At 43.1% G+C, this 15,014-nt stretch overlaps 1 protein-coding gene across 1 annotated transcript in view; it reads left to right on the top strand.

Moving 5' to 3' along the window:
* Positions 1-11,041, top strand: part of cd276 (CD276 molecule) — a 46,612-nt gene extending 35,571 nt beyond the window's left edge. Inside the window, exons 7-8 of the mRNA XM_085908052.1 lie at positions 972-1,012; positions 10,256-11,041. Of these exons, the coding sequence (XP_085764178.1) occupies positions 972-994 (23 nt within the window). The 3' untranslated portion in view covers positions 995-1,012; positions 10,256-11,041. The remainder of the gene's footprint in view (positions 1-971; positions 1,013-10,255) is intronic.
* The last annotated feature ends 3,973 nt before the right edge of the window (positions 11,042-15,014 follow it).

Here is a 15,014-nt window from a genome sequence, read left to right as displayed (position 1 = left end):
CGCGGAAAGCAGCTCAACTTGACATGCCCTTCTTTTCACTGGCAACGCATACTCAGCCACGAGGCTCTCCCAGCGGCCGGGCATTACTAACTAAAGATATGTAAATAGGACGGCGGTGATGCCTTCGTTATTAGATGCAGGCTGCCGGATAACTTCAAGAGTGCTAATTAAGAGCCTTCCCCGTGCTGAGTTGTTTAGCGGTTTACACGCATGTTACGGAACCACCGCGCTCGTGGCTTTGACGGCAAAAGCCTGCATGGCACGCGAGCGTATTTCTCCCAGGGATGCACCCGAGAGACTGGAAACACTGCTCGGGTAATAACTGGAATTATAAAGCTCTTAATATTGCATTGATTTGGAATTAGACGCAATCCAGCTGTACAGGAGCGCTACTACTTCACGATGTTCCAGAGAATGGCCGTTATTTATCTGCTCCAGAGGTCACCGACCTTTCCAAAATGAAATCATCGCTGCCTATGTACAGTTTAGCTGTATTTAACTTTTAGGTCATCAGTATTATTTAAATCTAAGGAACTGTTGAACCGATCATTGTTTTTTATAGTAGATCGTGGAGGAAAATCAGCTCATTATGGCTCAGGCTAATCATACAATCAAATTTGCTTGTCCTGACTTCGATCGCAAAGAAGGCAACATTCTTCAATTCTGCCCAGTATATGTGTATCCCTCTTTACAAAACACTTAGAGCCAGACTCACTACCGCGAGTCGTGACGCTCATCGTGCGCACTTTCCTATCGCGTCATCTCCACTCGTCTGACAGCATAGTAGAAGCTTGCTAGGAGAGCCGGCGTATCCATCTCACTCATCCGATCTCCCTCCTCCGCACCGGTGTGACTAATTAAATAAAAGTGTGACGCCTTCTGCTTCCTGATGATGCAACAAGCGGGGGGACGGACATCATGTGGTGCTCTACTATGCGTATCTCACACTGATCTCATCTTTTCTTCCTCAGCTATGACATTACTGACGAGCTAAGGCCAAAGACAACGAAGGGTGAGTGTGTTGTGAATGTGGATCACCTGTGTCTTTGTTTTTTGACTCTCTTCAAAACACGCTCGCACATTACGGGGTAAGTGACGTCGTAATGAGTCTCAGCGGTATTTATTCAGTATGAAAGAAATATGAGATGTTTGGCATTTTGATTTTACAAAATCACAGGAGTGATGTGACACTTGTGTTTTATTGGACTTGATATGCAAACAAACCTTTTTTTCTCCCCCTTTGGCTGTTGGCATCAAACCGCTGATTAATTGTAAACACTCCAAAGCTTGAGTCACACACTCTTTGTTTTTGTCCAGAAACTATTTAGTTTGTTTTACATTCATTTGTCGCTCTTGTTTGCTGATGTTATTGTTTGGAGCGCCAGCGGCCAATTTGTGACATTTCAGTGGGGGGGGGGGGGGGGACAATTACTCTGAAAACATTCTGTATTAGAGAGCAGTATCCTCCTGAAGAGATCTTACAAAGTAGAGAAACAAATGCAAGAAAGCCCTAATGGATTCTTTTAAAGCATCTTACACACATACAAGTATGAAACAAACCAAAAAGGCCTCAAGGTCCTCTTCTTTTTTTTACAATTTATTTGATCTAATAAAATTCAGTAGGTTGCTTTTCCTCTCCAACGTTCCTAAGCCATGCATGTAATGTTGATTAAAGACTCTGGTGCTTCTAACAGATGCTTCTACGGACAGCTGCAAGCAGCTTGAAACACATCAATGCTTATATTGCTGGAGCTGTATTGCTCCCCTTAGCTGACCGAAACCATATTATTTATTTTGCACTCTTCAATAAAAGTACAACACAAGCCAAGGACTTTAAAACAGATGGAGGGATGCCAAACCTGATTCAACAAGGCCCCATCACGTAGAATTGTCATCAAAAACAATTCAGTGAATGTGGCACAAACGCAAGAGGGTGGGGTTGCGGGGGGGGGGTCGCATTAGGGGGTGGAAGCAGCCTGTTTTGGCTTGGCGCAGACTGACTCACGGACGGCCTCTGGCAAGGGTACACTCGGAGAAGGACTCTTTGGCCTCACTCCACTTCGCCCACTCCGCCGCGGCCCAAACTCCATCAAACGTCAGCGCCGTAGATCCGAGGCGGCGTCGATGTTCCACCCGGAGAAGATGCGAGATGTCACATTCCTGATAGCGTAACCTCTCTTCGTGATTGCCTCTGCGTGAGACTGACTAAGCGGGTTTTGCCATGACAGACCCTTAGTGTTTTGCAGCCGTTCAATCTTTTGCTTTAATAAGAAAAAAATAAATAAATAAAACTCGAACGATGATATTGAACGCCATGCAATTGCAACATTATGGCCAAAACAATAGCTTCTCACTTACATTGATTCCTCTACTAACCAGCATAATTATTAAAAAAAAAAAACTTTATCAATTATACCCGTAATAGGATCATACGATTGAAGTTTTACTGTTTGAAGTATTCACTATTATTTCCTGTTAATTATTTGGCCGATGCCCTAACTACGGCTCCATTCCTGGCCGCCATAGTATTGCAAAGGCAAAAGGCGGGAAATAATAGAGCAGATGACATTAACATAAAGTACAGAAGCGCACTGTATTAGTGCTCCGATGCGCCTCTAACTCTTACTTTAATAACCGTCAGTTTGGTGTCAGTTGCATGAATCCTTTTCATTACAGGCTTGGCCAGTTACAACTTGTTTTTATTGCACCCTGATTGGTCATCGCTATAAAGCCAACGCGTGCGAGCCCGGCGCGAGAAGAAGATGATGGAAAATAGCAAAAGTAATTTCCTGTAACTAGCCAAAATAAAGTCTGGCCCGTTGGAGTCAAGGAAAGGGCGTTAGTCATTACCGTAGTATCCACTGACCTTCACCGCTGCTCTTGTCGCTCGCTAATATCCTGCCGGCCTTTTCGACCTCTCGGCTGCTGAATCATCCCTGATCAATTATTCTAATATTTGTGTGGCACTTTTTGCCATCGATTTGCGCGTTTACGCGGGCTGCGGTATACCTTATTTAATCAAGCCAGCCTCTGCATTTAATTAACTTGTTGGGGAGTTCAGGGGCACTTTGTTTTCATAAACCTCCTCCTTATCGATACATGTTCATCCATGACTTATGTTTATTCGCTCTAGGCTTTTATGGCGTCATTACCGGCGACCGAGATCAGATCACATAATAAATAACTATCTGCAGCACACCCGGCCTGGACTCTCTCTAGGTTCGTTTTGACATAAAAAGTAGAACTTACAAAGTTGAACACAGTCAAGCAAGGTGTTCTAACTTTTTAATTGATTCAAATAAAAATCTCACAAAAAATATTTAAAGTAATTATTTAAGGTACAAAAAGATATATGAACTGTATTATCACTTACTGGCATATATACAACCTTTAAAATTTTGGGGGTCACATTCATTTTTTCTATGAAAACATCTTTACTATGATACTATCATATACTTAACCTCCTTTGTCATATGTTGTGAGTTGGAGAAATATGTCAGCAAATTTGGGGCTTTTTGTAGATTTTCTTTTCCCAAACTCGTCAACATTACCATGAAATGACCATTAGTGCAGGATGTGACTGGCCTCTTGGTCAGATGGGGGCACAAGAGTACGAGACACAATCTCATTTACAATGCCAACCTGGAGCCGATTTAGGGTTCAATGTCTCCCCCAAGGACACTTAGACAAGGAACAAGTGGAGTCAGGAATCAAACTATTGACCCTTCAGTCATTGGACAACCCACTCCAAGAACTGAGCCACAGCCATACAATAAGAAAAAAAGATGTTACATTTCAGTATGGCACAATGGTTAGAAAATCTGCTCAGGATTTCCGAGTTGTAATCTGTTGAAACCTTCCTCAGGTTCAACGAAGGCTATCAGTTATCCGTAGGTGTGATTGTGAATTTGAATGAATGTGTCTGTGCCCAGTGATTGACTAGCGAGCCACTGAGTCATTTTCGGCTCCAGTTGAACTGCAATCCTCATAACAAGCACTGCAAAACACAAATGAATGGATTGACTGCGGTCTCCGACATCAAGACATCAGTTTCATTGTTTCTCATCTCGCTCTCTGGCACACAAATGATCTGAAGAAAAAAATAATAATAATAACAGTCTGGGGGTGAAAAGTACTGTAGCTCCGGGTTAGGTACCCGAAGACCCCGGACGAAAGAGTGGATTGCATTTTTCAACACAAAGGTGCAATTAGTGCCACATAATGGCCGTTTCCTCCCTGCTTTAGCACAGCTGACAAATATTGATTTAATCCACCCCAATGTATTCGCATATACTCCGCTAAGATTAGGAGTCCTTGCCGTTAGTGTTTGCTGCACAGTCGGCGTTATCTGAAGAGCTCTCCCCAAAAGGGGAAAGAGATTAAAACTCTTTGCCGATGCTGTCGGCAGGAAGGGGAAGTGAGGACAAGGCGGGGGGGAAAAGAGGGAATACCTTGAGTCCTTCACTGTCTTATTTGTCAGGTGAGGCTCAGCAGAAACTAACAGAAGGATGCTGGAATCTCTCCAAGGGAGCTTGTGTGATGCCTTCAAGTTGGCTTTGACTGGCTGTAGTATTTAAATTATGCATGCGGCCGTCTCAGCCACTTATCTACGCTTTTATCCCCCTCAGCCTCGTCCTGACGTACGTGTACTGTGATGGAGTACGATGATAACCACTGAGATGGCAAGAAACGAGTACTACAAGTTGTTGATGGAGAAAAAAGTTTTGTCATCTTGTCACATTTAATTTAGCCATTCTTTTGTGTACCAGTAGGGGGAGCTCGTGTAGAATACGGTTTCACCGCAATATACAAAGACGAGTTCCTCGAAAGGATAATAAATGGCGTTTCGAAGTAGGCCTTTGCCTTCGCTTGGTCCTCGGCTAATGCAAGGAAACTACTCTGCTATATTTATTGTCTTCACATTGATAATTATGTGCAATATGTGACCAGCGTTAGCACGTCAGCTGTGCTACTCGACTGACTCAATGACAGCTAATGAAACAGGCGAGAGTGCCGCTCTGTTTACCACTCCGCTCCCCGAGAGGGCTCTTTCTCTTGTTTTTGCCGGGAAAAAAAAAAAAAAAAACCTTAGGAGCCTCCATTGAAACCCTCTGCCTCTGGGCTCAATTAACTGCCAAAGATTAGGCATAAAGCAGATGAGAGCGTGTGCATGAGCGCCGCGCCGTTGCCGTGTTGATGCGGATGTGCATGGGCGGATTGGAGACTGCTGGGATATTGCGATGGCAAGATATGCTGTGCATTTGTAGATGACAGACAAATGTGCCAAAAAAGGAGTCGTGGAAACTGACGAGCCAAATAATGAATGAATTCTTTAATGGAATTATAATCCTAAAAAAACTGCTGTATTTGTTCTCTGAAAAAGGTTTTCTTTATTGGGTCTGTAAGAACTTGTGGACCGGAAAGTCCAAGGTCCAGTGATGTGCTTTGGGCAAATATGGAAAATAATAAGCCGCTTCACTTGTCAGTGTTTCAGAGTCAGGGTCTAGCCTACCCAAGATGAGTTTGAGTGAGAGGTCACATGGTCACAATTAATCATAGAGCATTTTAAGAGTTATTACATATGTAATTCGAAAAAGATGCCCGTTTTATGCTAACACACAATGCAAAACGCCACAGATGGGCTGAATAAGTAGCATCAATAGTTGCGATATTATAAACATTGTAGCAGCAATGTGAACACAAACGGTGCATAAACACACGTAGACAAACAATATAAACATTGAAAAAGTACTATTTGTGCAGTTTATAAAACTTCATGTCAAACTTAAATGGTCAAGTCACTCACACCAGATTGAGTCGCAGTTAATGAATCGTTCATTGAATGAATTGTACATTATTTCATAACGTTATGAATATATGTTTGATGAATTACATGATAAAAACGGGAAAAACCAGAGTCAGGGGTCGACTGTAGATCATTTTGTCATGAGCGCCCGTCATTATTTTAAGCAAATAAAGCTTGAATCTGGCAGACTAAATTGGCTCTGCGCTTACCCTAAGTGGTCCTGATAAAACGCTGGCGAAAATAAGCATGTCGTGGCCCTTCAGCAGCCTCCAAATGGACGGTCACCTTCACGCCACGTCGGGAAACAAACAAATCACAACGCAGGTGGAAGGAGGAGGTCGCCGGGAATGTCATACTGTGTCACTTTAAATATTCAATCCGATTAACATAGTGAGGATGTAAAGCGGCGGGGGCAAAAAAAATGACTCACTCGTCTATCAAGGCGGTCGGCGTCCCGCTGCGAGCGGCGAATAAAGTGCCGCTTTTATTTTTCTGCTTTCTTTCAACCTTCCTCCTGCTCCTCCAGTCACCTTGCCTTTGGGGCTTACCACAGGAGTCTCTTCAAACCATCCTTTTAGTGTGAAGAGAAGAGTAAAGATTAATGCACATCCGTGTTCGAATCAGCCTCAAGGGTTGTGGCTAGGAGTCTCATAATTAACGCCACCAGCGCCACGGGCCTTTTTTGGCGGGATACCTTGACCAGTAAGGAGAGAAAAGTCTCTTGCAAGGTAAAGGATGTGTTCAATTGGACTGGGATGACTGGGAAGGGCAAAATAATGCTGGTTGTTAACTACTGGAGCTAATTGGAGAGGCTGCAGGCGTTGATGTTATTGGCAGTCCAACCTTGATAGTGTTCCAAAGAAGCATCATAGAAAATGGATACTAGGGACACGAAGCTCCATTTTTTTTGGTTTGAAGTTTCTCCTCCAGTGGAGTTCACTCTTTGCTTTATTGATGGTGGCCGATCCATATTTTGGATTTATCCGAGTCCCTGTAAATCTTATCTTTAATTTCACGTTATCCTCATAGCAAAGATTTGGAAACATATTCTCTGATTGAAAAACATATTGTTGTTTAATCCTAATGAATTGTCTCCTTCCATTATTTGCTAAAATTAGTTAGTTTTACATTTACTGGCACCCGTCAATTTTTTCCATCAGGGTGCTAAGCAACCAGAGGAGACTCAAGGACACGATTACATCAATGTTGCCAACCAAGGAATATCCCTAGCCTGCAAGCCTCTCTCCATAACATTATGCATGGTCATTTCTGATAAAAAATGATTACGTCTCACACACTTTGCAATCTTTTTGCAAAGCCAAGCAGCTTTTGGCGGCCACAGTAATATTGTTTTTTTTGTTTTTTTTCTGTGGGCATTAGAAATGCATTGATCTCAACTGAACTGTCAGCAAATAAACATACAATTGGTAGTCCGAGCTTCTATACAGTGGAACAGCAAAAGTTGAATGCTACTGTGTTTGTTTAGAAACAATAATGCCAATGGAATTCATTGATTCTATGCTCAGCCTTTAGAAACTGTGTTGGGAAATGGTGTCAAACTCATACCGTGTTTAATAAGGTATACATGGTTTTACATTTACTTTAATATTTTCTATGTGTCATATTTATGTTTTTATGCATTGTAATATTTCAACAAATTGCGAGTGTTTTTGGGAGGCTAGAACGAATTACTTGCATTTCCATTCATTTCAATGGGAATGATAATTTGAAGTATGGTTGTTCTGCGATACAAGCTCACAAGTAATCTAAATAACTCTCAATGCACTGTTTTTATTGTGACAACGCCTATATTTATTAGAAAAAAATGTTTTCCGCCTCTGGTGTGTGTACTATTATGAGCTAGCACACCATCCGTTACGCTGGCATTTAACAGCTTATTAATTTCAAAAATCAATATTAGTGCATTTTACTCTGGGGTTTTAAAGATTGTCTTTCTGCAAGTAGATATTTGTTGAGTTTGTGGGTGGTTACTGCTAACCTCTATTTGCATAACGAATACATTTTAAGAAGAGACATTATTACGTGAGGTCAAGGCTGTCTGATATATTTTTGTAGGATGTAAACATGCATTGAACTATTCCAGAAGTTCCCCGGAGATCTTATTTCCGTTGCAGGCCTCCCATCTACCAAACACGGTATAGGTTACAGGTAATGGGAGTTATGCAAATGAATGTTAATGTACATTGTCTCTGAGCAGCTATCGACAATACTTCATAATTACCAGTCCCCGCACGGAGAAATGGTTTCTCGGGCGTTTGATCCTCCTCGTAATGATCTTTACCGAGCTTTTAAGCGTCTTTGCTCATTATGCGCCAACTCTCCTCAATTTTTTTTTGGGGGGGGGGGGGGGGTTCGTTTCATGGTCTCATCGCCGGTGTTTGTCTTTGATGGCTTCCTCTGATTGTGCTCTGGCTCCTCGGTGTCATAAAGCGGCAGCCCCGCTGTTCTTTGCGTGTAATGTTCCTCAAATATACAAATTAGAAGGAAGGCTACAAACTCTGGAGGATGAACTGTGGTCCCCCCCCCCCCAGTTTCGGATGATAAGAAGGGAAAGAAATGGTCGATGAGATTGAATCCGCCTTATTTTGCACATGAACAAGCTCTGATAGGCCATTCAAAGCAGCCTGCAATTTGGAGTACCTGCTGCAAATGAATCCGTCCATCAGCGTCGCCGCTCGTGCGCTGGAAGCAGAGAATTGCTTCTGCCTGTTTAACACGCTGGCGGTTAATTTGGCCTCCTCCTTGTTAAAAGATCCAGAATACAATCCAATTTTGGTGATGGTCTATGTTGAAATTTGCTGAGGGCAGGTGTGAATGTGAGCACGAAGGCTTGTATGTTCCTTGCAATCGATCGGCGACCAGTCCAGGGTGCAGCTCACCTCTTGACAGACTGATGAGATGTGGACGTGACAAGCCTCTGTTTGTTTCTGCTAAACTTGCCAGTCAGCATTTTTGCACATCTTTGTCGCTCCCTCAATCGAGGCAAGTGGGCTCGTGGTTGTTTCAGAAGTTTCACCTTTAACACTTTTGTTCTAAATCTTTGGTGTATATTTTCCCCACTTATGTCTGGTGGGTTTGTCTCCTGGGGGTTATCACAGTCGTTTATCGGCCACACCTGGCAGCAACAACAACAACAACAACAACGATCCTTATGTGACAACCCCCAAGGGACACTCCCACCAGAGACATAAATAAGGAAACTCTCTAAGATTTTGAAGTAAAGAAAAGAATCCAGGTGCCTTGATTCAACTTTTCCAGATTGCCATAATGAGGGTGACATCATATTACTGACGAGATGTGTTTTGTTGTCCATTGCGTTGACAGTGCTGAATGTCTCCACTCAATTTCACATTTGGCACAATTGCAATGAGTTAAAATTCAGTTTGCATAATCAGGAATAAATCAGAAAATCTTATATCTTCTATTGTGTCTTGCCAGCAGCACCTCTAACAGTGCTAGAAACCGGTTTGAGGCCTTCATTAAGCCCTTTGCGTTCACTAACGCCGTCTTTGCCGATACATTATTCAAGTCATTCGGCGGGACGTGTATGCATGGCTTCCTAAATGAAAACACTCAGTCGCCAACGAGCAGAGCAACAGTTTCATTCCGCTTCCTTTTCGGGATGGTAAATGCTAAGTGCAGCAAGGGAGCCTAATAATCTCTGCCACATTGCACAGGAGATGGTGTTCTGCATTAAGACCTCGGTTGTGCTTGTCTAAACCCGTCACCGATCCCTTTTGATTTAGATATACGAGAACTTTGAACGTCTTAAGCCCGCTCGAGGGAAGCAAGAGACATCTTTGCCCGTTTGAAGCCAGATTTTCAATGACTACAGAAACACTTACAGTATATTCGCCAGCCATGCCCGCTTTCTAATTGAGACGACTATTACGTGTCGGGCAGGCTGACGTGATTCCAAAGCCTGAGGGTACTGCTTGGAGCTCTAAAATGTCAAACCTTCAAACGCATTCGCATAGAAGCTGATAAATGTTAGAAATACTTGCAAATTGTGCACACCCTGTTCTAATTGGGAGCTGGGTTTTTTTTTCTCTCAATTTAAATTCATTGGAAGGCTTTTGTCGCTGCTATCCACTGCCTCATTCTTGTAAGAATGCACATTTACTCGATCTGATGGGATCCCTCACCACAAGAAGGAGCTGCTACGGAGTGATTTGATGATCCATGATGCCTTCTTAACAAGCTATCAATGCGTTTTCTGTATGGGCAAAGGCAGAGTGGCCCTTGACTGGGTGCCAGAGAATCAAAAGTATTGAAAAATATTGTATTCTCGGGTTTCATTTGGCCAAAAGTGACCACAAAAGTTGAACTCTATGTAAACCATATATTTTTAAAACTGCCTATGTTATCATGACCAGCATCTTTCAAAGCTAGTCTTCTAAATTTCACCATCTTTTTTTTTCCTTTCAGGGGTTTCAGCCGGGCAGCCGGCATGAGAAGAGTCAAGCGGGTAATTCCACCCCAGCTATCAGAATCCATCTACCTGATGACTGTTTTCGGCATCCTTTGTGAACTGTAACGGCGTCCTCGTCACAGCCCGGGCGAAAGACAAGTGCAACATTGTCAACGTCTTCGCGTGTGAATCTCCCTCGAGTGGCCATCACACACATCACTCGTAACTATATGCTCAAGCCCTTCCTGGCCCCTTTTTTTTTTTTAAATCAATGGAGGTCCACCAGCAACCACTGTGAATGCAATACGGTTGGTCATTTTCAATACAAAAGACGATTTAAAAAAAAAGCAAAAAAACATGTTAGATCTTTTTTAAGTTGCCTCTCCCATCAGAGAAGAGCATTATTCCCGCGCTCACTAATTAGCGTCTGTTTCCCTGGTAACCACTATCTGTCAGCGTCTGCTCCCAGTCCCCCTTCTGCTTTCTCTTGGAAGTGGAAGTGATTGTAATTGAATGCCGGCTAAGCTCCGGCAAACTGCAAATGGTGCATGGGACACAGCCCAACAGCCTTGTGTAACGCATTGTTTTCAATGAACGCGAGACTACAGCCGTTTGAGTTTTGAATTGTCAGTGAGCTGTGTGGGGTTTCAACTTCTAGGTTTACAAGAGTTTTCTCTGTGCCAAAGGTTTAAGTAGGAATGCCAAAATTGTGCCTATTTGTATTAAAGATACAGCCTTACTATACATGTTCTGTTTTTCATAAAAAAGCCTGACTGATCTTTTTCTTCATTAAAAAATAAAGTCTTACAATACATGCTCTGTTTTTCTTTGTTAAAAAGCCTTACTATACATGGTATTTTTTCCCATTAAAAAAGCATCACTTTTTTTTTTTGTCATTAAAAAGTCCTAGATATGGTCATTTTTTTCATTAAAAAAAAAACCCTACTCAACATGGACATTATTTTCTTAAAAATAAAAAAAGGCTTTACTAGCTGGTCTTTCATCAGGGACGTGCCGTCAGAGGAGGCAAGGTTAACCAATGTCGGGTCGAAATAGCTGACTGGTTAGAGACGCTGGCCTCTGCTCAGTGAGACCTTGGTTCAATCCCAGGTCCAGGCGCACCCCTAATAAGCTTTTACAATTGGAACCTCGCTTTGTATGCGTGTCCAAACAAGCACATATTCATGTGTAAATACACAAGGTGCATGTTTTACGCCACTTCATTAGGGAAAAAGCTTAAATGAAAGTGAAAAGTGCCACACCCGCCCTCACCCCCACTTTCTGATTGGCTGTTTGATCTGTGACGTCTTTCGGACACTCCATTAGGTACACCACCATTTTAAGGTGTTCTGAATAACAGGCCAATTCATTAGGGAAAAATCATGGTCAAAGCTTAAATGAAAGTGAAAAGTGCCACACCCGCCCTCACCCCTACTTTATGATTGGCTGTTTGATCTGTGACGTCAGTTGGACACTCCATTAGGTACACCGCCATTTTCAGGTGTTCCTAATAACAGGCCAATTTATTAGGGAAAAATCATGGTCAAAGCTTAAATGAAAGTGAAAAGTGCCACATCCGCCCTCACCCCCACTTTCTGATTGGCTGTTTGATCTGTGACGTCACTCGGACAATCCATTAGGTACACCACCATTTTAAGGTGTTCTGAATAACAGGCCAATTCATTAGGGAAAAATCATGGTCAAAGCTTCAATGAAAGTGAAAAGTGTCACACCCGCCCTCACCCCCACTTTCTGATTGGCTGTTTGATCTGTGACGTCACTCGGACAATCTATTAGGTACACCGCCATTTTAAAGTGTACCTAATAACAGGCCAATTCATTAGGGAAAAATCATGGTCAAAGCTTAAATGAAAGTGAAAAGGGCCACACCCGCCCTCACCCCCACTTTCTGATTGGCTGTTTGATCTGTGACGTCACACGGACACTCCATTAGGTACACCGCCATTTTCAGGTGTACCTAATCACAGGCCACTTCATTAGGGAAAAATCATGGTCAAAACTTAAATGAAAGTGAAAAGTGCCACACCCGAACAACCCCCCACTTTCTGATTGGCTGTTTGATCTGTGACGTCACTCGGACACTCCATTAGGTACACCGCCATTTTCAGGTGTACCTAATCACAGGCCACTTCATTAGGGAAAAATCATGGTCAAAACTTAAATGAAAGTGAAAAGTGCCACACCCAAACAACCCCCCACTTTCTGATTGGCTGTTTGATCTGTGACGTCACACGGACACTCCATTAGGTACACCGCCATTTTCAGGTGTACCTAATCACAGGCCACTTCATTAGGGAAAAATCATGGTCAAAACTTAAATGAAAGTGAAAAGTGCCACACCCGAACAACCCCCCACTTTCTGATTGGCTGTTTGATCTGTGACGTCACTCGGACACTCCATTAGGTACACCGCCATTTTCAGGTGTACCTAATCACAGGCCACTTCATTAGGGAAAAATCATGGTCAAAACTTAAATGAAAGTGAAAAGTGCCACACTCAAACAACCCCCCACTTTCTGATTGGCTGTTTGATCTGTGACGTCACTTGGACACTCCATTAGGTACACCGCCATTTTCAGGTGTACCTAATCACAGGCCACTTCATTAGGGAAAAATCATGGTCAAAACTTAAATGAAAGTGAAAAGTGCCACACCCAAACAACCCCCCACTTTCTGATTGGCTGTTTGATCTGTGACGTCACACGGACACTCCATTAGGTACACCGCCATTTTCAGGTGTACCTAATCACAGGCCACTTCATTAGGGAAAAATCATGGTCAAAACTTAAATGAAAGTGAAAAGTGCCACACCCGAACAACCCCCCACTTTCTGATTGGCTGTTTGATCTGTGACGTCACTCGGACACTCCATTAGGTACACCGCCATTTTCAGGTGTACCTAATCACAGGCCACTTCATTAGGGAAAAATCATGGTCAAAACTTAAATGAAAGTGAAAAGTGCCACACCCAAACAACCCCCCACTTTCTGATTGGCTGTTTGATCTGTGACGTCACACGGACACTCCATTAGGTACACCGCCATTTTCAGGTGTACCTAATCACAGGCCACTTCATTAGGGAAAAATCATGGTCAAAACTTAAATGAAAGTGAAAAGTGCCACACCCGAACAACCCCCCACTTTCTGATTGGCTGTTTGATCTGTGACGTCACTCGGACACTCCATTAGGTACACCGCCATTTTCAGGTGTACCTAATCACAGGCCACTTCATTAGGGAAAAATCATGGTCAAAACTTAAATGAAAAAGAAAAGTGCCACACCCAAACAACCCCCCACTTTCTGATTGGCTGTTTGATCTGTGACGTCACTTGGACACTCCATTAGGTACACCGCCATTTTCAGGTGTACCTAATCACAGGCCACTTCATTAGGGAAAAATCATGGTCAAAACTTAAATGAAAGTGAAAAGTGCCACACCCAAACAACCCCCCACTTTCTGATTGGCTGTTTGATCTGTGACGTCACACGGACACTCCATTAGGTACACCGCCATTTTCAGGTGTACCTAATCACAGGCCACTTCATTAGGGAAAAATCATGGTCAAAACTTAAATGAAAGTGAAAAGTGCCACACCCGAACAACCCCCCACTTTCTGATTGGCTGTTTGATCTGTGACGTCACTCGGACACTCCATTAGGTACACCGCCATTTTCAGGTGTACCTAATCACAGGCCACTTCATTAGGGAAAAATCATGGTCAAAACTTAAATGAAAGTGAAAAGTGCCACACCCAAACAACCCCCCACTTTCTGATTGGCTGTTTGATCTGTGACGTCACACGGACACTCCATTAGGTACACCGCCATTTTCAGGTGTACCTAATCACAGGCCACTTCATTAGGGAAAAATCATGGTCAAAACTTAAATGAAAGTGAAAAGTGCCACACCCGAACAACCCCCCACTTTCTGATTGGCTGTTTGATCTGTGACGTCACTCGGACACTCCATTAGGTACACCGCCATTTTCAGGTGTACCTAATCACAGGCCACTTCATTAGGGAAAAATCATGGTCAAAACTTAAATGAAAGTGAAAAGTGCCACACCCAAACAACCCCCCACTTTCTGATTGGCTGTTTGATCTGTGACGTCACACGGACACTCCATTAGGTACACCGCCATTTTCAGGTGTACCTAATCACAGGCCACTTCATTAGGGAAAAATCATGGTCAAAACTTAAATGAAAGTGAAAAGTGCCACACCCGAACAACCCCCCACTTTCTGATTGGCTGTTTGATCTGTGACGTCACACGGACACTCCATTAGGTACACCGCCATTTTCAGGTGTACCTAATCACAGGCCACTTCATTAGGGAAAAATCATGGTCAAAACTTAAATGAAAGTGAAAAGTGCCACACCCGAACAACCCCCCACTTTCTGATTGGCTGTTTGATCTGTGACGTCACTCGGACACTCCATTAGGTACACCGCCATTTTCAGGTGTACCTAATCACAGGCCACTTCATTAGGGAAAAATCATGGTCAAAACTTAAATGAAAGTGAAAAGTGCCACACCCGAACAACCCCCCACTTTCTGATTGGCTGTTTGATCTGTGACGTCACTCGGACACTCCATTAGGTACACCGCCATTTTCAGGTGTACCTAATCACAGGCCACTTCATTAGGGAAAAATCATGGTCAAAACTTAAATGAAAGTGAAAAGTGCCACACCCAAACAACCCCCCACTTTCTGATTGGCTGTTTGATCTGTGACGTCACACGGACACTCCA

This window comes from Syngnathus leptorhynchus, chromosome 3, assembly GCF_054491065.1.
Source record: "Syngnathus leptorhynchus isolate UIUO chromosome 3, UIUO_Slep, whole genome shotgun sequence".
Classification (NCBI taxonomy): domain Eukaryota; kingdom Metazoa; phylum Chordata; class Actinopteri; order Syngnathiformes; family Syngnathidae; genus Syngnathus; species Syngnathus leptorhynchus.
The sequence above is the reverse complement of the archived record's forward strand: the minus strand, read 5'-3'. Positions and strand labels throughout refer to the sequence as shown.